This window comes from Canis lupus, chromosome 7 (genome assembly GCF_011100685.1).
Source record: "Canis lupus familiaris isolate Mischka breed German Shepherd chromosome 7, alternate assembly UU_Cfam_GSD_1.0, whole genome shotgun sequence".
NCBI lineage: Eukaryota > Metazoa > Chordata > Mammalia > Carnivora > Canidae > Canis > Canis lupus.
The window spans coordinates 6497819-6523651 of NC_049228.1; the positions used below are offsets into that span (position 1 = coordinate 6497819).

General features: G+C 50.1%; 1 protein-coding gene across 1 annotated transcript; it reads right to left on the reverse strand.

The window, feature by feature from the left end:
- Positions 1-1476: 1476 nt before the first annotated feature.
- CD34 (CD34 molecule) lies at positions 1477-25620 on the reverse strand. Its single transcript, NM_001003341.1, is given in 8 exon segments — positions 1477-3188; positions 3877-4041; positions 4358-4410; positions 4660-4810; positions 12432-12512; positions 13778-14049; positions 14756-14938; positions 25283-25620. Coding segments are annotated over 8 exon segments (1170 nt in total). The 5' UTR covers positions 25362-25620; the 3' UTR covers positions 1477-3002.
- Between the last annotated feature and the right edge of the window lie 213 nt (positions 25621-25833).

Below are 25833 nucleotides of genomic sequence, written 5' to 3' on the forward strand. Positions count from 1 at the left end.
ACACTGCCTTCCCCGGCTTCATGACATCCAGCTGGAGGAACCCCAAAGCCCTGGTGGAAGAGTGGGAGGGTAGTATGAAGGGGAGAGCTTCGGATGCAGGACACCTGGGCTCCAGGGGATCTTGGCAAGCCCCCTCTCCTCTCTGGGCCCAAGTCTGTCCTTAACTTGACATAAGGGAGTTAAGTTGCATGCATCTCTAAACTCCTTTTCAGCAATGACTTCTTAGAGTCGTATGAGCTTCACATATGAGATCCCCGGGAATGGCTGTTTGAGGGTGGGGCAGCCGGGAGAGAGAACCCCCCCCACCCCAGACACCGGTGACCTGCAGTCCCGCGGCAGGAGCCCAGCGTGGCCAGCAGGTGGAGCCCTTGCTGCACTAGGGTGCTCAGGCCAAAGGTGGCGGGAAAGTTGGATTTTTAAAAATGCAATGAGGCCCTGAATTCAGGGCAAGCTGTCCAGCCACTGAAGAGAGCTAGCTGCCATGGGACCCTCTAAACACACACACACACACACACACACACACACACACACACACACACCCCTTCCTCCCAAAGCCTCCATCAGCTGACACACTCAGGGTAAAATACTGCAGCAGCTATAGGAGGTCGCCCGGCTTGAGGCTGGACACGTTTCAAAGATCCAGGTGCCTTTTCTCCTCCTCCCATGCTTCCCGGAGCCCGTGCCCTGGACGCCTCTTCTCCCTGCCATCCACAACCCGCCAGACCCCATCTGGTCCCTTGCAGGGCAGGATGTAACTCGATGGAGGCCAACCCAGCTCCTCTTTCCAGATGACTCTCTTCCCTTTCTGCCACCCTCCTCCCCTCCAAGGTCCAGCCATCACCTGCCAGGGTAAGGTCTAGATCTTATTCCTTGCCCCTCTCCTGCCCCCTGAGATCTGCTGAGGAACCTCTGGTTAGAGCAGTTGGAGAAAAGCAAGGGGGAAGTGGGGGCGGGGAGAGCGAAAGGGAAAGGTCTGGCTTCTGCCAGATAAGAATGGAAGGATTCTTTGTTTGGCCCCAACTGCCTCTGCCACTGTTGACACACTTGGGAGTGTTTCCTGAAGCTACTGGGCAGTGTCTGGCAGTGCTCCCTCCCCCACTTCCTATGGCAGGGTTGGGGGGGGTGCACTTGCGGACGTTTTTGCAGTTAGGCTGGTGTCTTGGTGCTGAAGGTAGGAGCCACCCCCTCCTGGAGTTGGCAGCCAGATCTGGGGAGCAGAAGCTGCCCTACCTGCCTCCCCTGCTCTGCTCCCAGTTCGGGTGGGAGGTGGTGTGAAAATACACGCTACACGGGGCTCATTCCCTTGCTTATGCGTATTTTGCATCCAGTGACCAAAGTGCGCCACTTCTCAGAAGGGTGTTCACGACAGCTCGAGCTCCCACGTCCTCAGCACACCACCCTCCATCCTAAAGGCGCCTGCTGCGCTCTGGTGTCTGTCTTTCTATGACTAGAAACATCCAGCCTTCCTGTGACCCTCCTCCAACCCCCCCACCCATAGGGACACTTGGCCAAGGGGCAGCACCCTGGCTTTTGCCTGTATCCCCCGAGATGGGCCCACCTCTTTCCAGGGTCACCCCTCTCTACCACATCATTGGGAAGTCTGGCCGGGTCTGACCAGGACACCAGGGACACCGCCGTGGCATTCAGACACACCTGGCTGGGGCAGCGACACAGAACAGATGTGTCTCGGTATCACTTTAATTACAGTATTTACACACACCATTTTTGTATTCAGAAATAAAATCCACCCAGTCTTCCTATCTCTGGAAAGTTCTATTTCCAACCGTCATTGAAACCAAGATCTCTGCTCACCCCTCTGGAAAAAAAAAATACCTAAAAAAATAAATGAGAACCTGGGCCACCTACAGAGGAGATGGCTTGTGATGAAGGTCCTCTGGAGATGTCGGGGGCCCTGACTATATGGGGGTACAGAACAGTGAGGGGGTTGGGGTCGGGGAGGCTGAGACAGAAAGGAGTCTGCTGGGAGTCTGAGTCCACAGCTCACCCAGGAGTCAGAGGGAGGAAGGAGGAAGCCATCAGGATCAGAGGGCAAGGCCAGGACCTAGCCTTCGAGCGAGGGGCTTCTTCAGAGGTGCATGGGTCAAGAGGCTTGGCTCCAAGATCTGGTCCCTTGGTCCCGTTCACTGAGACTCACAGGGAGAAACGGGGGCCCAAGATGAGACTCTGTGAGCCCCAGAGAGACAAGGACTGAGCCATCCCCTCTCCTTCATTTGTCCCCAAAGATAGGAACGCATGTGTCCACGCATCCCTATGCTGTCTCCCAAACATAGACACAAGACATTGTTCAAAACTTGGAGTCTCGTTCCAGGCTCAGCCAGAGAACAGTGCAGGCTTCTGTACACAGAGGTGCAGGGAGAAGGTGTGGAGCTCAGGGAGCCCGGAGAGCATGAGGGAAGCCGGTGCCTGAATCCACAGTGAGCTGGTGTGAGCACAAGGGAGACGGTTTAAGACAACAAGTCTTGCTGGCTATAGCATTACAAAGGAGCAGGTGCTTTGGTTTCCCTAAAGTAGAGGAGACAGACATGAGGAAGACACAGGAAAAGACAAAGCCTCCCAGGAGGACATTGTAGCCCAGAAAAGGCCATGCTTCCCCCTGGAAGTTCTTTTAATAAGGCAGAGAGGAGGAAGAGGGAAGAAGCCCACACGTGAATGATGTGAGATCATCACCCCCCACCCCCCCAACTCTGGTAGCTTCTCTATACTTTGGCACGTCTCCCTCATGTCTTTTCTCAAAGGAGACCAGACTCTAGGCTTAGTGAGATGAATGTATAAAAGGTAGGGGTTACCTCCCAGGCCCCAGGATGGAGAGAACCCCTCGGCAGGGGTGCAGTGCAGGGCCCCAGGAATGGCCTCGGAGGGTGTGTGCAGCAGGAAAGGCTAGAATGTAAGTGGTGGCAGCTCCAGCACAGAGGCAGCATGTGGTCAGGTGCTGGGAGGGGCCCCTTCCCCAGACCCTGCCCAGCCTTACTCCCCCCCCAGAGTCACAATTCTGTATCAGCCACCATGTGTTGTCTTGCTGAATGGCCGTTTCTGGACGTGGCCTGGCCGGTCCCGTTCTCCTGAGCCCCTCGGTTCACACTGGCCTTTCCCTGAGCCTCAGGGGAGGCCCCAGGGCCTGAGCTATAGCCCTGGCCTCCACCGTTCTCCGTGTAATAAGGGTCTTCGCCCTAGACAGTGTATAAATAAAGGAGCATTATCTGGTAAGCAGGGGATTGAGGCAGTGGGGGGTGGGGGAGAGAGTGGGGGTTGTAGCTGCATGTGCAGACTCCTTTCTTCCTGAAGAGCGATCAGGGTTCCAGCTCCTAAAGGAGAAAGGACAGAGGAGAGGCACCACATGGTGCCACCGCGACTTAATAACCAGTTCCCACCAGAAACCAGGCAATCCCCAGGATGGGATGACCTCCCCAGAGTATGTAGCCAGGAGTCAAACCCCAGTCTTGTCCTCCCTCATCCAGAACACTTGAAGAGGAGGTTCTCCTTCCGTATGCCCCCTTCTTCAGAGCTGGGTGGCACCCATGGGCACTTAATATACTTGCTGATAAGTGTGGCTGATTTAGCAGCCTGTTCTGGTTGTACCCAGCCAAACTATCCCAGGCAAGATCATAAATAGATGACATGAGCCATCCACCGCCACAGTGAGCAGGTGGCCTGACCCCAGTCAGTGCCCCCTTCCTAATCTGCCACGCATTATTCAGACTTGTCCATGGACATGGTAATGTGCGCGTATGCACGTCAACGTGTAAGGGCACAGAAGCACCTTTTCTGGTATTTCTCCTCCCTCCTCATGACACCTAGGGACCTCCCCAGAAGACCCCTATCTTCCTCAATTTCTTTGCTTTGGACCCCCAAACTGACCAGCCTTTCTCCTGTAGGGCTCCAACTGCGGCGGTTCATCAGGAAGTAACCAGTGGTGCCCAAGACAGCCAGCAGGATCCCTGAGGTGACCAGTGCAATCAGGGTCTTGCGGGAATAGCTCTGGTGGCTCCCAACATCTTGTTCAGTGAAGTCTCGGATCCCCAGCTTGAAGGGAAGACACAGAAAAGACAGACTGTCACTTGTGGGATGGGAATTCTGCAGCCCATTCCAGGCCCAACAGGGGGTGCACACAAGAAGACTTTGACCCCAGGGATTTTTTCGAAATGGGATTTCAGACTGCCATCCCTTAAACAAGCTGCACCATAAAATTTTGTTTCAAGCACAGAAAGGCAAAGATTGTTGGAGAAGGATGGAGAGACAGGAAAGAGGTCAAGAAAAAAGAATTACTTTCTCCCCTCCTCGAGTGAATTCCCCTGACCCATATTCCCTCTGAGACTTCCCATCATCTTAGAGAACTTACCTTTTTCAGGTCAGACTGGTGCTTTCTCAGAAGTTGGAGTTTACTGAAAAGTTCTAGAATTAGAAACAGGGACTGTTGAATCTAGAATCAGGAAAAGATCATCCTGCTGTGCCCCCCTGTGATGTTCTAGATGATGCTCTGATGGCCAGGGTAGGCCCTCTCAGGAGAGCTTCTCCCAAAGTCAGCCAGGCTCTTGTCCCCTAGCACCTGAGGGCTCTTTCAGCACAGTTACTAGATTTCTTAGGATCCTCTAAGCTCAGCCCTGCTTGCTCCCCAGAGCCCAAGACAGATGCACCCCTTACCTGTTTTGTTGGCCAAGACCAGCAGCAGGCAGTGAGGCCTCACCTCAGACTGGGCCAGAAGCAGGGAGCACACCCCGGCCCCAGCCTCAGCTGGCTCCTTCTCACACAGGACTTGGGTCAGTTTTTCTTCGTTATCTTTCTTAAAGTCCTCCTGGGCAGACAGAGAGAAATGGCGAGCGGGAGATGAAATATGAAACTACTAATGCACCCAGAACGGCATCCAGAGTGTCAGGGATCCTGATTCAAGTCACCCCATTACTCTCTAAACAAGAAGAACTTTTTCTTTTTTCCCTAAAATTTTAACTGGGGGAAAATCCTGTGACCTATATATATGCAAAAACACAACAAGAAAAAAAAAAACAAAAACTCAAAAATGTCCCAGTACCAAAACGTATATGTATCAGTGTCATGGGTGGCACTGTAAGGTGTCAGAGAACAGATTCAGGAAACATGATCTCATTGAAGGACTGCCCGGGCCATGCATATGTTATTTCAAATTAAACTCAAAATAAATTGCCAATCACGGAAAATATTAATAATGTGTCGCCGATGAAGGGAAAATCCTTTGTTTCAAGGTTACAATAGCCCCGAATGTTGGAGGAAAAGCCAAGGGAAGTGAGGCGTAGAGCACAAATCTATGGCTATGGACTCGGGCATCCGAGGGCCCTTCCCTCTTAGCCTCCAGGGGGGCTCCTGAAGAGCCCAGCTCCAGCTGAAATGGGGTATTTCTCCCGTCCCCTTTTTCTCATGAACGGCATGGGACCCAGTTTTACGTGGGGTTCACAGATTGCTCCAGGTTGCTGGTGGTCTCTAGGACTCGGGAACTCAGCCTCCCCGAGAGGGAAATTCTCATGATTCTTGGACAGTTGAGTCCCGGCCCCGGGAGGAACTGGACACACCGGCTGTGGCCTTCCACAGCCTGTTCTCATGAGTCCCAGGATGTGTTCCAGCAGCTTCCAATCAGAGCACCCCCACCCCTGCACAGGAAAGGAACCGAAACCAAGACTCTCTCCTCTGTCCGGATGGCAGATGGTGAGGAGGAAATGCCTGAACAGCTCCGACAACTTTCCTGTTTGGGGGGGAAACTGCTGGGGCGTGTGGGGGGCATCCGAACTGAGCCTCCGTGGAGGAGATGGCTTCCTGTTTGTGGGGCGGCACCGCTCCTTGGGGCCCTCCCAGCCTGGAAAGCAGCCTGGGTATTTTCCTACTGCTGTGGCCTGAGGCAGGAAAAACCCAGGATCCTTTGCTCCCACACAAGGAGCAAAGTCAGGATTGGCCTGAAGCCTCAGCTGGAATTTAAGGGAGCTGAGTAGGAACTCACCGGGCTCGGGTGAGGCCAAAAGAGCAGGGCTAGCTAACCTCTAGGTCACAGACAGAGGAGTCCAGAGGTAGCCTCAGAAGGCCCTCAAGAGCCAAGGTCACAGAAAAATGAATTCTCAGGCCACTGCTGCTTCACCCCTCAGAGAAAGGTCTCGAAGGAAGTACTTGGAGAGAGGCTCTGTTTCTGGAAAAATCAAGCTCTTAAAAACAGCGTCTGCTGGGGGCAGTCTGGACACCTCAGGATATGGCCAGTAGCTCCTTCTTCCCTAGGCCTCTTTCTCTTTGGGGAGCCTTACGTTGCTTCCCCGTGAGCACCACACCCTCCCAAACACCATGCCTTCTGGATGAGGAGGAGGGGAGTCCCTGTCTGGACAACTCTGGGCTTCTGGAGGTCTCTGGTTGAAATATGTCTCCTTCTGGAGAGAGGTAGAGGGACAGGGCTCCTGCACAATCTAAACAAGCCACACAAAATGGCACCTTCCTCAAACTACAGAGTCTTAAGAAGCTGCACCTCAACTCTGGTCACCTCTTCTGACATTTATGAAACTCCAACTGGAAGATACTGAGTGAAAATCTCTGCACGTGTATCACGTGTGGGGTGGGGTGGGAGTGGGGGTAGCTGTGAACTCCACATGGCATCACAGCTCTCAGTCTGCATACGTGGCCATGAAAATAAATGATGCTTACTATGTGTCCGGCACTGTTCTGAGTGCCTCACGCCTATTGACTTATTTAGGCTTTGCATAACCCTTTGAGATGGGTGTTATTATTCTCCCCATTTGACAGATGAAGAAACTGAGGCACAAAGAGATGGGTGACAGAGCTCCTTCCATGTTAAGTATGATGAGGAAGGTACTACTAAAGTGCTACGGACATTCAAAGGAGGGCGAGCACACATCAGGTTGGGCGTTAGTGGAAACATGTCATGGTAGGCGTCGAAGAACGGGGAGAATGTGTGCAGGAGAAGCTGGTGGGGAAAGGCCTTCAGAGGGGTGGGTGGGGGATGTCCCACCATGGGAAGCCCAAGTGTGTGAGAGCCTGCGACCTTCACAACCGTGGCTATAAGAAGAAGGAAGACCACCACCTTCTCCCTTGGATTCCCCATCCTTCAAGACTCCACTCAAATCCCACCTCCTCCATGAAGCTGGTCCTGTCTTCCATAGCCTGGCTTCAACCTTGCCTCTGCTATATTTTCTAGGTTCTTTGCAAGTCATGCAACTAGTCTGAGTGTGAGGTTCCTCCGCTGAAGACTGAGCTGTGACTGAGGAGATGTTGTATGAAGAGGGCCCAGGAGCGTGGGCGGAACCTAATGGGCACTGGACAAATGGCAGCTAGTACTGTTACTATTCATAACGGCAATACCTCTTTGCCATATCCCCTAGGATCCACGCTTCAGATGTGACCATAGTCTGCCTTCCTGTCATAGTCATTTCTCCCTGGCTAGACTATAAGACTCCTTAATGGGGGCAGTGGGTGTACGTTTCATAATTTTGAACCCAGACCATGCTGAGCCTAGCACCGAACAAACAAAATAACTCAGCGAATTGTTGTTCAACTTAACATCCCAACTGGTTTGGCCTCCAATGGGGTCCCTCCACCCTTTGCTTAGTTTCTTGGACTAAATTCAAGGGAATAACAGTGGCCAGCCTCCCACTCTGGAGTCCAACAGCATCAGTGAATTGTGTTTGGAACTGGATAGTAGCAGGTGGATCCTGAACAAAGCACAATGCTTCTCCGGATGCTTGAAATAAACATCCTCCCCCAAGAGAGGCTGTGGGCAGATATCATGGGAGAGTGGGCAGGAGGAAGCCACAGCCTTTGCCATTTTGCTCATGAGGTTCAGATTTGTGAGCCCCTAGCCACATCTGTTCACTCATGTTCCTTTGCAAAAATAATACCTACTATAATAAAACCATCTAACCTTCCTTGGGTAGCATCCTCAAACTTCGCAAAGACTCTTAACATGTTAAAGAAGCATGTTGAGCTTTGGAGCAGGGGGGAGGGAGGGACAGGTATTTTTCTAAATGACCCGTAGGACTTTTCCCAGTTTTGCGATTTTTAGGATCAATTCTCAATCTCTCTCTCTCTCTCCCTCATTTTATCTATTTTGGTGTGAGTTTGACACTGCAGGTAAAAACCTTGTTTCCATTTAGAGATTGGAGTGAAGGGCCCGCTACAAGTGACACAGTAAGTGAGCAAGGAGTTAGGCTGCCTCCAGACCTCAGGCTCTCTCCAGGAGACACACTGTCTTCATCTATCCTCCATCTGTAAGTTTTTTTTTTTTTTTTTTTCTGCATGGAAACGGACCTTTAGTGTTTGGGCAGAGGGCAAGGAAGGCGTGGGCTGGTGGATATGATCTGGAGGTTGGAAGCGGCCTGCCTTAGATGAAGTCAATGTGACAGAACAAGGGTGATGTGAGCTAGCTGAGTAAATACAACCTCTGCATATAAACACATGTGGCTCTAAAGAAAGGTAGTTCTAAAAAACAAATTAGTGGGCAATGGGCTTGTAGAGGTTTCTCCAAAGAGGATATACAAATGGCCAATAAGCACATAAAGAGATGTTCAATATCTCCAATCATCAGGAAATGTCAGTCAAAAGCACCATGAGATACCACTCATGCCCATTAGGATGATTACTATAAACAAACAAACAAACAAAAACATGCACACACACACACACACACACACAGGACCTAACAAATGTTGTGAGGATGTGGACATATCGGAACCCTTGTGCTCTGTTGCTGGGAATGCAAAATAGTGCAGCTGCTAGGGAAAACAGTATGGCGAGTGGTCAAAGATGGAAAAATAGATTTACCATGTAACTGAGCAATTCTACTTCTGGGTATACACCCAAAAGAAACGAAATCAGAGTGTTAAAGAGGTATTTGGACAGCCACGTTCATAACAGCATTATTCACCATAGCAAAAGGTGGAAGCAACCCAAGTGTTCCTTGGTGGATAAAGGGATAAACAAAATGTCGATGGAGGGATCCCTGGGTGGCGCAGCGGTTTGGCGCCTGCCTTTGGCCCAGGGCGCGATCCTGGAGACCCGGGATCGAATCCCATGTCGGGTTCCTGGTGCATGGAGCCTGCATCTCCCTCTGCCTGTGTCTCTGCCTCTCTCTCTCTCTCTCTCTCTGTGACTATCATAAATAAAAAATTAAAAAAAATTAAAAAAAATGTCGATGGAATATTATTCAGCCTTACAAAGGAAGGAAATTCTGACACTAGCCACAACATGGATGAACCCTGAGGACATGATGTTATGTGATATAAGCCAGTCACAAAAAGATAACCACTGTATGATTCTACTCCTGAGGTCCCTGGAGTAGCCAAATTCATAGAGACAGAAAGCAGATTAGTGGTTGCCAGGGGCTAGGAGGTTGGGGGGGAATGGGAAGTTGTTTAATGTGTGTAGGGTTTCAGTCCTGGACAACGAAGAGTTCTGGAGATTGCACAACAATGCGAATGTTCTAAATGGCACTGAACTGCATGTGGACTTACGAATGGTTAAGGCAGTACATTTTATGTTGTGTGTATTTTACCACCATTAAAAAGTGTCTTGGTGGATTCCCCTGGATAAACAAGCATAGCATAAGAAAATAAAGTAAGAAAAGATAATCTTGTATTTTGGAAACTACTTGGGTAACCATAACCACAAAAACTAGATTACCCCAATGTTGTGACAGGGAGAGTGAAAGTTAGACTCTGAGTGACAGGTCCTGCTAATGAGGACTCTAAGATGAGGTAGCAGGTGCTTGAGAAGAGGGTGGGGTTGCCTTGCCTCCCACTGGCTGATGGAAGTGATTTCTGCCTAGGGGTGAAGGATGGGGAGCAAAAGGACAGTAGTTGAGAAATAAATGTTTGTAGACGCGTGTACAGAAGATAGGCCTATACGATCCACATAATGAGAGCTAACAGGTTGGATACTCAGTAGGTCCCAGGGCAGTGTGAGTGTCTGAATAGCTGGGAACATGCATGCATATTTCTGTTATGGGGATGTACTGAAGGCAGGAACATGCCAACATTACACAGGTACTCAAAGACTTGATGTTAGGGGATTTCAAATCCTTCATGCTTCTCATTAGGCTGTGAGTAGGGCTTGAGTTTCCCACAGTTAGAACCAGTCCCACGGTTAGAGCCAGTCCCATGGTTAGAACCAGAACCCTCTGACACCACAAGTACCAACGCAACCTAAGGCAAGTAAGCAGGCATCCCGCCACTCACAGCCCTTGGAACAGACTGGTTATCAGACAAGCGTGCGTGAGGACTAGGAAAAGGAATCCGAAACACCATCAGGAGCTTTGGCTAAAGATTCTGAGCAAGGACTGGGGAAACGTTACCTTGGGGAGCTTGGGGGAAGCACTGCTGATTGGAGGCTGGGGCAGAGGAGTCCTCAGGAAGAAAGGGGGACTGAGAGTGGCAGAGGGGCCAAGGAAATGGTAGCAGGACCTGGTGCTACCATAGGTCAAGAGCGAAGCAGCCTTCTTTGGATACTGGAAGACTTGCTATCTTTCCACATCCCTACTCACAGATCCTCCCCTCACAGTAAAGGCCACAGAGAAAAAGCAACCACAGCATAGTAAGAGGAATTATTTCTGGAGTAGCAGTAAGTTTCTGGCACTTGTCTTGTAATGATGACCCTAGTTAATTGTGAACTTCGAATGGACAGTCACTTAGAATGCTCTGCAATTAGTTCTAAATCGGTGGTACAAAGAAGCCGCATTTTGGCACAGACAAGTGTGATACACAGGAAAACAAGTGCTTAACCAGGGTATCACTAAAGAACAAAACAAAACAAAAAGTCGCTTTTTTTAATAGCTATAGTTAGCAAAGGGTTTGGCCACTTTTTAAAAAATTAAGTAGAGTTGAAAATCAGCATCAAAACACAGAGCATTACTTGTACATTGCATATTCATGTTCAGGTTTGCCATTTTGCAAATTGCACTGCTATTCTATTGTGTGGACTTATGTCTTTGCAATTCCCATTGTTTTTGAAGTCCTAGGTTAAACAGACCTCAGGTATAATTTTCAAAGATCCGTGAGTCAGAACGACCTCCCTGATAATCACAGGTTAGATAAGGGTTTTTGGAATGGACAAATATAAATGGCCAAATGCTTTCTACAGACAACAGTTTACCCAGGTCCTTTCCAATCTATGCATATATGGGTTCCTTAAATGGATTCCCAACTTGTAAGGAAATGTTTTTCCCTACAAGTGAATAGGAAGAGTCCTGTCATTCCATTCTTTGTTGAGGAAATTGTAACTGTCAGGAAAATTTACTGAAACAAAGCAAGGACGTCTGCTATCACCATTAAAAGTTAACACTGTGCTGTATAGTCTTACCAAAGCAATAAGACGTGAAACTGAAACAAGGTCTAACTACTAAAGACAAAGAGGAAAACAGGGCATTGGGGTAGATAACATGATAGCTTGCCATAAAAACAAAAACAAATCAACTAGAAAGCTCTAGGAATTAACAAGCAAGTTAAAGGAAATGGCTAAGCCCAAGATAAATTTCACAACTCAACTTTCTAATATACCAACAATGACCAATTAGAATATTTAATGGGAAATCTATATTATAAATAACCTTTAAAAGTCCATAAAGCCTACAGAGAAAAAACTGTAGCTTTTCGTTTTTAAAAACTGAAAAGACAATATGCTGAACGATACAAGAGAAGACCAGAAAAATAGAGGGATTTACAGCAGTTCCAACAAAAATTTTACATTAAAAATTTTTTGACAAGATATTTCTAAAGTTTTTCTTTAAAAAAAAAAGATGAAAAATACATTTTTTATAGTGTAGTGAGCAAAGACCTGCCTGCTGGATATTTAAAATACTATAATGTAAAAGTATAATAAAAAAAGTATAATAATTTTTCAAAACTTAAAACAGGCAAAAAAGAAAAAAGACATCAAACAAATAAAATACCTCTAAAGAATATGTCCTGGGACGTATAAAAACTTAATAGAAGCTGAAAAACAGCATTCCAATCAACAACGGAGGGGATCACTCAATAAATAATGTTAGGAATGATGGTTATATGGAAAATATAGCATTATGGCACAAAGACATTCTTTCTATGTGGATTAAAGAGTTATGTGTCAATAAACAAATTGGTAGATTACTAGTTTATATTTCACTAAGGACTTTCTTGACATAAAAGCAAACTTAAATCTACCAATGTACATATTAAACGTACTAGGGAGAATGGGAAAAGTTAACAACTAAATTTAATAAAATTGTCTTTGCCTTCTTTGCCCACCAGATGGGGCCTCTTACTCCCTAAACCCAAAGCTCAGTGCAGGAAGGTGCCTGACCAAGCTAAGTCTCCCCACCACCACCACCATCTGGTCCAGTCCTATAGACGGCTTAAGGATTGTGGGAGAAGAGGGAAGAGGAAAGGATGGATGGGGGTGAGGTGGAGGGGAGTTTGACTTACACAGCTGGAGGTCTCATTTAGCTCTAGGCAGATACCTTGGTTCAATTTCACTTCTTTGACTCCGGAACATTTGATTTCTCCCTGTATTAAAACACAGAGTAAATAAGCTAGTATCTTTGCGCTTCATTTTTTCCCCCCACCTCTTTTCCAGTTTCATTTCTGTGAGGTCCTTCCTTAAGAGGTTTTAGGGAAAAAAAGGAAATTTTAAAATGTTGGAGGACTAGAGCTATATAATGGTTTTACTCCCTTCCTCCATCTCATCCCCATCCCCATCAGATAATCAAAACTTGTGTTACTAGCCCAGGCTTGCCAGCAAGTAGCTATTTGCAGTCTTAGGAAACATGAGCTTGGATGGTACAGAAATGGAAGAGGGGAGGAATTTGTCCCACTGGGGCTGTTTTCCTTGCAGCGGATTATACACTTGCAGGAAGACCCTATAAGCAAACAGATAATAGGGTGGCCAGGCTGAAATGGTGACACTCCTTTTCTTCCAGGCCCCTAGGACTCTCCAGATTCCTATTCTGGTTGCTTTGAAAACAGAAACCAGGCAGGTTCCTCATGCCCGACCCCAGGCTCCATGCCCTCATATTTTCTACCCTTCTTGCTGAAAGCTGTTGATAGCCACCGACCCCAAGGCCAAGCTTACTATCCCTGGTCTGCCCAGTTCTCCATGGCTCCTCTATGCCTGACATACTGCCAAACCCTCTCTATAGAGGAAATGGTGGCTGTCTCAAACATTTCTGGAAAAGTCGTCCCATTAAATGGAGGATGGTTTTCAAATATGCCCAAAGGGAGATGGTGGCCTGGTGAAAGCCCAGACTGAGAGGTACTAGCAAGAACCGCAGCAGACCTCCTTTACTTGGCACTCTCCAGAAGTGCAATAACCCCACATCAGCTGCCTGTCTCCACTCCTTGTCTGTCCTTTCCAGCAATATTTAAGCTGCATATTTTCTTTTCTTTTTTTCCTAAGATTATTTATTTATTTATTTATTTATTTATTTATTTATTTATTTATAGAGACAGAGACACAGAGAGTGCAAATGTGAGAAGGGGGAGGGGCACTCGGAGAGGGAGATTGAGAATCGCCAGCAGACTCCTCACTGAGCCCAGAGCCCGACACGGGGCTTGATCCCACAACCCTAGGATCATGACCTAGAGCTGAAATCAAGAGTCGGATGCTTAACTGACTGGGCTACCCAGGAGCACCTAAGCAGCATATTTTCCATGCTAATTATTACATGACCCAAATCTCATTGGTTGGGATGAGGAGAGGTTGAAGGGAAGAGAGAGTTTGCATACATATGAAGCAACGGGGCAGTCTGCCACTGCTGGCCCAATTCACACACCTTGATGGTACTTGGGGTGTCATTTCTACTTGGGGTAGGAGAAAGTGATGTATAATATTCCGTGGGGGATGTCACAAGGCTGGTGCTGTTGTAGGGGGGATCCGAACCATTTCCAGGTAGCAGGCTGGGCTCCAAGGTCACACTTGAAGTTGAAAAGTTGGTTGGGGTAAAAGATACCGTGATAGCTAAAGAGGTCTGCGACTGAACAGAAGAGTTCATGGTCCCAGGCGTTAGGGTGATCTCAGAGGTAGATGTGACATGGACTGTAGTCTCTGAAATAGACCAAAACACAAGTGGGTATGAGCACATGTTTGCATAAATACATACACACACACACACACACACATACGCATCTCAGTTCACCATTTTAAATTAAAACCTTATAGAGAACGATATTGGCATGGGTCTCAAACCAGAAGAGGGAACTGGGAGAGTTTTTTTGTTTTGTTTTGTTTTGTTTTGTTTTGTTTTGGGAGAGTTTAGAGTTACTTCACGTCCTAACCCTTACCAAACTCATTTCCACCCAGCTGCGGGAACCATCGCTATAATTGAGAATGTCATTAGAAGTGCTTTCAGGATTTTGACAGACCTGGATTCTGGTCTACCCTAAAGAAGTCAAAAACCAGTCTGAACCTGTACATACTTTCTTTCAGTTAGAAGAGATCAGAGATTTCTAGGGAGTCCTCATCTGATCCTTATTTTATCACTGATCTGAACTCAGCGTGAGGGCAGGGTACAAGGAGAATTACCGATCAGGATCAGCTGCCAAAGCGCTAGCCTGAGAAAGCTGTCACTAGAGAGGAATTATCAGGAACGTACTTCAGGGTCCCCTAAGCATGCTGCACAAACCATATTTCATGGGGCTTGTACGTTTCTCTCGGAGGGGGCAAGGAGCCCTGCGGGTGGTCTGCAAACATCCTAATGCTTTACCCAAGCAACTGCAGCATCCCTCTGGGGCCTGAGACAAACCCTCTTTACCTGAGATGGTTGCTGTGGTCCCACTGCTGTCTTGAGAGACAGAGTACAGGGTGGTAGTTCCAGAAGGAGTTAGTGTGATGGCTTCCCGTTTGGATGTATTCTCAGAGACAGCTGACATTATTTCTGTGGAGGTTGGCACTGTGGTAGGAGTAATCACGGTTTCCGTGTTTGTGAACCCAAAGGCTACAAGGAGAAACAAGGAGAAAAAGTCAGTACTTAAATCATCCTGGAGCCTCACGACATCATGATTATCCTTCTGGACAGGTGACTCATTTCTCACCACTGGATTTTCCCTAAGAAAATAAGGAAGGAAAAGCTTGTATGCATCAAATGTCTCGTATAGTCCTATTTATAGGAGGGAAAAGTTGTGAACAACTAAGTGAATTACAAGAGGATAAATGCTATATGCACGTCACATACCATAATCATTACAAATAAAAAATTGTAAAAAAAACAAAAACAAACAAAAAACAAACCACCTAAAGCCACATGAGAATGCAAGGCAATGTTTGCAATGTATTAACTAAAATATCAAACTATCAAATTGTATCTCAATAAATATCACAGAATCTAAAATACGGGAGAGGAAATGCCTTTTTTCCTTTTTAATGTGTCGTCCTCTCTGTCACTTTCCATCCACTAGAGTAATATACTCTTGTAATAATCACTAGAGTCATGCCATCTCTACACTATCCCCTTAAAAATCTTCTCTCTGTCCAAGGCTGCCCCATTCCCAAACCCCCTTTGTTCTTTCCCTCGTGGCCTGCAAACCCATCTTCCTTGTCTTCTGTTGAGGAATTCGGTGAGCCATCCCAAGATTTCTTTCAAGAAGCTCTGACCTAGGAATCCAGCGGGTGAACTAGAGAACGTAAGGCCTAGTTTCTCATTAAATGTAGTGGGAAGATAGTGTAGTTCTGGCTCTGCTCATAACTATGTAGTTTAATGCATGTGTGTGTGTCCGTGTGTGCCTCAGTTTACCAATCTCTAAAGTGAGGGTCTTTTCTTACATGGATTGTTGGGAGAATTAAGGACAAATATTAAATCGATGTAGTATAATGTTCCTGGATTTAATTATTCTCTGAAGATCTTCCTGAGGGTCCTTGCCCTTCCATGAGTCCTGGGGTACCAATCACTGCCATCCTTACACCCAGGACGGAGAAGCTTCCTGGTGGGATCCTGAGCTTTAGAGCTTTATAATCTGTTCCCCCACCTTCTCCTCTGCCCTGCCCCAAATCATAAGGAGTTCATGGGGCAGCAAAGATACCCTCTCTTCTAGATCATACAATGGGATCAGAACTCCTAGAACTTTTTGTCTGAAGGGTTCTTTACTCCCTTGAGGATCTTTATGGGATCCTTCCTCCTAGTCCAACCTTCTAAGCGTGAACTGCAGCACCAGGGTATGCACCCCAAGGTGAGAGGGTGGCCAAGAGGTGGCTGTCTCAAGGAGAAGAGTTACACATTAAGCATGTGGGTGGTGTGTCCCTTGCATGTATGCATGCAAGGTTCCCAACAACGTGTGCCAGAGTTGGGATAAGAAGAGAAGAGGGAAAAAGAAAGAAAAAAAAAAAAAAAAGAAGAGAAGAGGGACAGGCTGGGGTCAAGGGCCAGCCATCTTCTCCTCCTCAGCCACACTGCGGCTCTGAATTCTGAGACTGACAGGGTCCCAAAAACAAACTTGGCTTTCCAAGAGGCCATGAAGGTATATTTTTCAAGGCAAGAGGATAGTGGATATTTTATTTATTAGAGAGAGAGAGAATGAATTGGTGGGGGGGGGGAGGCAGAGGGAGAGGGAGACTTAGACTCTCTGCTGAGCAGGGACCCCCACCGTCACCCCCGCAATGTGGGGCTCCATCCCAGGACCCTGGGATCATGACCTGGGCTGAAGGCAGATGCTTAACCTATCGAGCCACCCAGGCGCCCCGAGGATATTTCATTTATAAGCTAATAGGCCTGATGGATAACCTTGGAGTATCCAGACATATAGAAAGAGGGTCTCCATTCTACTCTTGGCTTGGGCCCCATAAAGGTTAGGGGTGGACTTGGTATCCACAGGTTAGTACCCAGCAGAACTACCCTCAAGGAAAGGCCCCTAGGGATCCCAGGCCACCCTAAAGCTGGTCTTTAAATTTTCCTGATTGAGATCTAGGCCTGTATATTTTGGAGGTTTCCAGGCAAATAACAATGTAGAATGATACCTCTTCTTTCCCTCAGCATCAAGAGGGAAGTTGGGCTTTAGTTTCATTGCAGTTAACCTGGGACCAAGAATGTCACCCTTAACAGTGGAGAAAAGTCTCCCTCTCCCACATCTGCCTCTCTCCCCACCTGCTGCAAGTAGACTGAAAGTAATGGCAAGGACAACAATCACACCTTAATATTATGTGCAGGTGAGGAAGAGGTGATATTACCATCTCCATTTGAGAGATAAGAACCTGAGTCACCAAGGTTTTGGCCAAGAGGGGAGGCCACAGTTCATGCAGGGCAGGAAGCAATGGGGCCCCTTGAGGTTTAGTGGACACTTGAGTAGAAGGAGCAAGAGGGTCAGTGAGTCTAAATTGCTAAAGGTCAGGATGCATCCCCGACACTTTTGGAGAGAAAGGAATGGGCTCACACATGGGTTAGGTGGGTGTTATTTTTCCAAAATAAAATAGATGAGGAAGCAGATGCAGTCTTCCTCTGCCCTTAGATAGCATCCACCTAGCCAACTGCCCCTAAGGTATGAACTCACCATAGGGGGCAGGTGGTGGGAACATGTGGACATGGAACTGAAGGATCATCCTCCCCTGGTACCATTCCAAGGCACCACTGGAACTCCCCCTTGACATCATCCTTCCTTCCCACCCTTTCCTCTTCTTCCTTCCAACACATCAATTCCTGGGAATCCTATCTGGCTCAGGCTAGCCCAGCCCTTTTCTCTTTCCAAAGAAAGCTGGGCCTTGACTGAGGTGATGTCATGCTTCTGAACCCCCTCCCCCAGGGCCTCCTTCACCCAGACAAACAGTTTTGAACTTTTCCAGATGTGAGCAGAGACCTGCTGCTAGTCCTGAGGACAGAGGTGCCTGTGCCAGATAAATGAAGCAACCCTGGACCCAGGCCAGCTACCGATCCACTAGGGTTGGGCTCCCGGCCACCGCAGCCTCCTTCCACCTGCCACCTGGCCAAACCGAGGGACAGGTATAGCAGGATCCACTGGCGAAGGGAATGAAACCTCAACCTCAGATTCATACCCCTGAGCCTGGAGTGGGCAGGGATGTCCCCTGAGACCCTGGAGAAACAGGTCAAAGAGGAGGGGCAGAAAGGCAAGGCTAAGGGATGGGCAGGATACAGGTGAGTGGGTGTCGAGCCGGGGACCATGGTGGTAGGGCCCTGGAAGCCAAGCCAATCCAGGTGCTGTTGCGTAGGGACTAGCAGGGACAAGGGCCCTTGGTGTCACAGTTTCTAGGGCTTCCTTTTTAGAGCTCCTGCGAAGAGACTGTATCTGTCAGGAATAACATTTACACGAATCAAGACTGACCCCGGGTCTCTCTTTATCCTATCTTCTCACACGTCCATGGCGTTCAACCATCAAATGCTGACCCTTCTTTCTCTAAGCTTCTGTCCTCCCAACTCCGGAAGGGAGTAAGAGCAGCTTAGCGGTTAGATTCTAGGGGACAATTGGTGAAACCTCCACTCCACTCCATTCTAGACTGGAGCCTTCCTGACAAACAGCCTTTAGGCCCAACCCAACAGAGCATTTATAGGACAATTAAAAACCAAACAAAAGGCTATCTTATGCTGTTCACTTTCCATCCTACCCTTATTAACTGTGACTCCCTAAGTACCTGATTTGACTCTAGATATCCTACTTGATCTCAAGTCATGAACTTGGGACAGAGGGAGGAGACGAGGTATCAGGAAGTTGGCAAAATGAGGCTAAGAAGCCAAAGGGCCCGAAGAGAGAGGGGTCACGAAACGCACGTAGTAAGAGTAATGCATTTAACTTACAGGTACTTATCCAGAGCTGATTATTTTTGTTTTACACGTAGTTCTAACAAGCATGGTTATCTGATAGCCTCGCTAAAACTAAAAAGTAGAGACTCTTAGAAGCAAACAACAAGGAGAAACAACAGTTTAAAAAAGAAGAAACAGATAAATGAAAAACAGACCCGAGGATTGAAACCCACACCAGTCTGGAATCATTCACGGCAGGAGTAAATAAATACGTACACCTTAGTAAGCATTAACAAAGTCACTGAGTTGTACCAGAACCAAATTATTTTCCTGATCCATCTGAGTCATGAAAATTATAGTCCTTTTTCTGAGGGGCACACTAAGGAAACAGGGGCATAATGTAATACATTTTTCAGAGATTCCAACTACAATTAATAAAATGGAGAATCTTTTCATCTTGAAAGAGAATGTACAACTCCTCAGAGATCCAGAAAGTTCTGCTAGCTCACTAGCTAAATTCCACACTTGATCTTAGCCAAAAGGCCGAGAAGCGATTCCCTAGCTAAATTCCCATGCTTTAGGAGATTATATACCTGGTCTTGCTTTTTAGAGACCCTCTGAGGTTTAGTGGGAGTTTTTTTTTTTTTTTTGCTGGTGTCCCACCTCCTGGCCAGCTAGCCCCATCCCACCATTCTGTTCTGATTCTGGCAACTGGCCCGGGAGGGCTTTCTGGGAGGAATTCTCGGGTGTCTCAGCCCACGGAGAGACAGTAACAGGAAGACACAGCCTGCTGGCCCTTCTGCTGGGAACCCCCAGCTTGTGTTTCTGAGAAGACAGTGAATCCTCCGCTCCAAGAGCATGGGCTCCGGAGTCAGACCTTGTATAAAGGCTTCTCGACTGTGTTCTCACTGTCAGGGCTTAGGAGGAGGCTTCTTCAACTCTCTAGACCTTACCTGTGAAACGGGAATAAAAACCGTCCCTACCCCCCTGGTTGTTTTCAGGAACAGAGGAGCTAAGGGGTATAGAGCACTTAGCCTGGCTGGTAAACACTCAAGAAATAGCTGTTATCTCTAGTCGAGGGCCCCCTTTCTTTCTGTTTCCCAGGGACCTTCAGACACGTCTCTCCGCCACTTATCTGGCACAAAATCATATATGCTGTTTCCTGAGTATAAGTCTTGTCGCCTCAGTTACATTATAAATTTCCTTAGTGCCGGAAGCATCCCTTAGACTCATTCATTTTACCCTGGGCGTGAAGCATGACCCTCTGAGCTCAGAAGATGCACTTAGACTGAACGGGGATCATGGCAGGCATGGTCACACCAACCACCTCCCCATAGAGCGGTCTCATTCAGTGTTGTATTTTAAGAGGGAATTTATTAAATCAGGGAGCGTCCATGGGAAGATAACCAGAATTAGGAGAGTTCTAGAAACCAAGTCTCACATGGTTGAGGGCCTGGAGTTATTTCATCTAGATCGGAGGTTGGCAAACAGCTGGTGGACCCAACCCACCCACAGACTGTTTGTTGTATGTCCAGTGAGCTAAGAAGGGCTTTTCCTTGCTTAAAGTATTGTAAAATAAAACAGAGTAGAATATGCATTGGAGACAACATATGGCTTCCAGAGTCTAAAATATTTACTACGTGGCTCTTGACAGTAAAGTTTGCCAACCTCTGATCCAGAAAAGAAGAATTTGGGGATGGAGAATAAATAACTTTTTTCAAGACTCATTTCACTTCTTTACTCACTCTTATTGGTCATAAACAAGCACCAGGGATGTGAAAAGGACCATGCTCAGTGCTGGGGGAGGGGGGGGAGCACAGAATCAGAGAAGGTTCCTTCCTGAGATTTGGTGTGTGTGTCATCACAATTTAAATAAATCCCTGTCCTCAAGGAGCTTATAACCTGGGGCGGGGGAAGGGGGGCAGACAGATCGCTAAGGATTGTCGGGAAGAAAGAGCAGATTCATTCTGTGGTCGTTCCAAGAATAGAATTAGATTAGAAGTCACTGCAGATTAACCGATTCTAATCGCAGATAGAAGTTAAAGTTCACGATGAGAAGATAGAAGAAAGCTGACTTCGCTGCGATACAAAGAAAAGCTCGAAATAACAGGGTTATCTCTTCAAAAACTGGCTGAACTCGTCTGGGAAGTGGTGAGCCACCCATCCTTTCCGGGAGCACTCAGGAAGCGTCCCTGTTACGCATCTGGCTGAGGTTGGGCATCTTGGACCAGCACAGAACCGAAGAACCAGCCTGCTGCCTTCCGGTGGTGCCTCTGAACCTAAGCTGAGACGTGAGGGTCAACCAAGCATCTGCGGCCTGAGGGCACCAGCGGACTGGGACTTCCCTGTACTAGGCAAACAGCTTGTGGTGGCCCCCATCCACCTACTGTGGAACCCCAGACTCCTGAGCTTTCTCTGGGGGCCCAGCATTTGTCCTGGTCCCCTCTCCCTTTGTGGTCCTCATGGCCACTGACTCCTCTTCTGGAGCTCTGTGCCTCCCTGATCAGGCTGCTACAGTCCTCCTTCCGCTTCACCGTGCGCCAGCCGAGCACCCAGTCCTCTATTTCGGAGCACGGGGTGCGCATATCAAAGCTTTGGGAGCCAGATCACACAGCCCAGCCCGGAAGAGACAACGGCATAAGCTTGAAATACCAGACATCACTGTGCTAAGCATCCACGGCACACCGTAAGGAGCTTCTCCTCGCGGGGTCTGTTCCACCCTCGGGCACCACTGTTTGTCTGGTGTTCCCGGCACCTCCCCTGCCCTCTCCCTCCTCCTTCTGGCCTCTGGATTCCCACAGCCTGCGTGTCTTGGGCCCATCAAATGCAACATTCCACTTTATTTTCATTCGTGCCCAGCAATTCAGTTTCCTGTCTGCCCCTGCACATCCAAGGCCTGGTTTTTTTTCACCCAGAGATGCGTTAAAAGCATTTTCTTTCACAGCGGAGAACTGGTCACCTAGAGATGCTGCCTCTCTACAAGATCTCAGTTGTGGGTTCTTGAAGTCTTCCCCCCCTCCCCAAATCGGAAAGAAGCAGATTTCCCAATTAAGCCGAGAAGCCTTTTTCTTTACATCTAAAGGGAAGCGGTTGGTCTCCGGGTGGGCCCCGGAGTGCAGGTGCTGCGACGTATACCTCCATCCACCCCTATCTGTGCGCACCTGGATCCCCCAAGACGCATGCCTCTTTCTCCCCAGCAAACTCAGGGGCCGTGGGGACCAAAAAAAAAAAAAAATCGTAGATAATGTGTTCCTATTTCTTAGCTGAGAAGGGAAGAGAATGTTCTCATTAGAGAAGTCAAAATCCAGAAAAATAGGAAATTCTGTCCTGGCAACTCTGAGCATTTTCTTTCAGAGGGTGGTGTTTTTGTTCTTTTTCCATACCTTCACATTTTCAGTTCTCCACACTCGGGGCCATTTAGTGAGACCAGACAAAGTCCGGGAGAGAGGGTGGCAGGCACCCTCGGCGGAGCTGAGTAACCATCCGGCCCTGAAAGTGAGCCCAGGCCCTCCGGCCCGGGGTCTAAAGGAAATCAGGCAGTGAGACTCTAGAGGGTGGAATTTTATTTGTTCCTCCTTTTTCGTTTTCTTTTCTTTTTTTTTTTTTTTTTTAATTTGTTTTTCTAAGACTCTGCGCCCGAGTTTATCTGCTGCAGTTTGGCACTCTTTGCCCTGAGCTTTCAGAGACAAAGACTCAGAGAAGGAAAGAGGAGAGGACAAGTGAACCAGGAGGCCCAGGAGGTGGAGCCAGAGGGATAAGAAAAAAGATGCCCAGGCGTGTTTTATCAAACAGGAATGCTGCCCGAAGAAAACTTCCATTTGTAAAAGGTGCTGCCAGCTGGACTGACCCTACTCCGGGGGACCCCTGGGGACCACTGAATTCGTCAGAGGTCCCCAAGGCTGCTCCTCCTCAGTCGCCATGTGGCAGAGATTCAAAGGGTGGAGTCCTCTCTCCTCTGGAAAATATCTGATAAAATTCTTTTCCCTTTTCTTTTTTCCCCTCTTACATGTAGCCCCAGACAGGATATGGGTGTGGGGTCAGCATGCACGAAGGACCCAAAGGAAGAAGAGGAATGTGAAGGAAGGTGGGCCTGGGGGGTGTCCTTATGGCAAGAGGAAGGATAGGCCGTGGAGGGCTTACAGGGAACACATACCCTGAGCCTGACCCACATGGGGTTTCCTAATAACCTGAAAGGTGTCTCTTCCCAGTTGGTGGCATGGCAGTCCTGCCTGGTGGCCTCTCAGTTCCCACTCCGCCTCTGGTCACCACCCAGGGCAGCCCCATCCACCACAAGAAGAGTCTACTTCTGGCTGGCTGCTGTGCCCATCTTTCTGTCAACTTCTCACGGGGACAGAAGGACCTCCCCAGAACAAAGCTCTCTGTCAGTGTACAGGACACAAAAACTACAGAACCCCAGGGGTCCTAAATTTTGCAGTAAAATGCACAGATTTCCTGCAATGTTCCTCCATTAGCATTTCAAGATACGATCACTCACTTATTTATCTCACGATGTATGCCAGGACAGAAAAGGACTCCTAGTATTAAAAAATAAATAAATAAACAAACCCTAGAAAGTTCTCAGGGAAGACAGCAAGCTCCAGACTGGCCCAAGTGATCTGGCAAGATTGGGAATAGGGAGCCATGCCTGAGCTGTCACCCCCAAAGCTGAGACAGTAGAATTCTCAGCATAACTGGCTCAGATTTTGCAGGAGTTAAGCTGCTTCCCCCCACCTCCTGCTACGGGCCAAGGCGACACTGAAACTGGCCAGCTGAAGACATTAAAAAAAAAAAATAAAGGGTGGGCCTCACTCCGCCGGGGACCAGGTCATCACACACTGTGTAGCCAAAGGAGAGTGGAACATCTGATCAGCTGTGTATCAACTCACCCTTGTTATGAGGGTGCAATCTAGCATCCAGGGGACTTCCCTGGTCTAGGGCCTTGGCATCTCGGTGACAGTTTTTCCCCTGCCCCAGAGGGCAGGTCTGGGGGCTGCCAAACTGGTCAACCCAGAGCCTAACTTAGAGCTTTCTCAAGCCAGGAGTCTCTCTTCACCTGCGTGGGCCCAGAGGGGGACAGCAGGGGACACGGAGGGCAAACGGGCCTAGTGGGCCTAGCAGGCAGGCCCAGGGCACCCTGTGGGGCCATGGTGGGTGGCCTTTAGGACGCAATAAGAGTAGGGAATTGGGAGCCCTAGAGGGCTGGAAGTAGAATCTCCACCAAAAGGGAGAACAATGTACAAAGTTTGAAACCTTCTAAATGGGATGAGAGGGAGAATGTTATTCCCAAGTGAAAGCGATTAAGAACAAATACTTACTGAGCGTCTATTATTTCTTTATCAAAGTGAGAACAAGATCTTAAAGCAGTAGGCACAAGCGGGGGTGAGTGGAAGAGGGGCCACCAGGCTGCTAACTCCCTAGTTTTCGAACTTGGACGGGGGAGGGGGAAGAAAGCCCCGGACATAAGGAGTCTGAGCTGCTGCCAGGGTGGGGGCTCGCGAAGGGGAGGGGGCGGCAGGGCGCACGACGAACTCGTGACCGCCACCTTCTCTGCGGCGGGACGGGACGGGCGTGGGAAGAGGGAGGGATTGTCAATTTAACTTTCTGATCTTAAATGCAAAGATTTTTTTTTTTTTCAGGGACTGTTCATTCCACACTCCCCTGGTCACTAACTCAGCCTGACTCCCGGGCCTCCCGCCGCAGGTTGGCTCCCGCTCCTTCGAGGTCCACCTGGGGCTTGCCCGGTCCCGGGTCTCAGGTCCCGGGGCTCGGGGTCGCCTGCGCGCGGTCCCCAGCGGCCGCTCAGGCCTGGGCTTTGGGCATCAACCCGCAGGCGCAAAACTTTCCTGCGTCTCCCACCCCCCACCTCCCCACCCCCCGCTCCGGGCTGCGGCTCCAACCGCGCTCCGCACCTCCGGCCACGCGGACGGACGCGGGCATCCTCGCAGCGCGACGACCCGGACCGCGGCGCCCGGCCGGCCTCCGGGGAGCCCAGGGCGCGCCGCCCCGCTGACACCTGGCCGGCCACCGCGTCGCCCGCCTCGCCGCGCCCGTCCGCCCCACCGCTGCCCAGGTGCCGCGCGGGACCCGGCGGGCGGGGCGCGCGTCCAAGGGCCTGGGTCCCCGCGGAGCCCGGAGCGCCGCGGGCGTGGGGCGTGGGGCTTGGGAGGGGGCCCGGCCCTCCGCGCCCCCCAGGCCCGGGCTCCGTGCGCCCCCCCAGGCCGGGGCTCCGTGCGCCCCACCTCCGCTCCCCAGCCCGGGGCTCCGCGCGCCCCACCTCCGCGCCCCCAGCTCGGGGGGCTCCGTGCGCCCCACCTCCGCTCCCCAGCCCGGGGCTCCGCGCCCCACCTCCGCGCCCCCAGCTCGGGGGGCTCCGTGCGCCCCACCTCCGCTCCCCAGCCCGGGGCTCCGCGCGCCCCACCTCCGCTCCCCAGCCCGGGGCTCCGCGCCCCACCTCCGCGCCCCCAGCTCGGGGGGCTCCGTGCGCCCCACCTCCGCTCCCCAGCCCGGGGCTCCGCGCCCCCAGCCCGGGCTCCGCGCCCCACCTCCGCTCCCCAGCCCGGGCCCCCCCGCCCCCCGCGCGGGCGCGCGGCCGGTACTCACGCAGCAGACTGAGCAGGCAGAGCGCGGTCCAGCCCCGCGGCAGCCCGCCGCCCGCGCGCGCGCCCCTGCCCGCCAGCATCCTTCCCGCGCCGCTCGGCTCGGCTCCGGACAGACGCGCTCGGCCCCGGGACGCGCCGCCGCCCGCCGCCCGCCGCCCTCCGCCCTCCGCCCGGAGCGGGGTGGGCGAGCTGGCTGTCTCTCCCCACCCCTCCCTCCGCGTTCCTGGCAAGGCCGGCCCCTCCGCTTGGCCGCCGCCACCGCGAGCGCTCGGCTCAGCCCCGCAGGCGGGGGACGGGAGCGGGGGCCGGGGTTGCCGCCGCCCTGGAGGCCGAGGGGGGTGGAGGCTGTGCGGCCCGACGCCTCGCTGCACCTTATATAGAGGCCCCGTCTACTCCTTCAGGCTCCACTTCCACCCCACTCTTAACCCCTTTGTGTCGGCCTGGCGGCGCCCGGGGTCGGGGTGGGGGGGGGGGCGGGAGGGGCGGGGGGCGCAGGGGCAGGTTTCCAATGAGTTCTCTGCGCCCGTGTTCTCTCCTTTTCGTTTCTCTTTA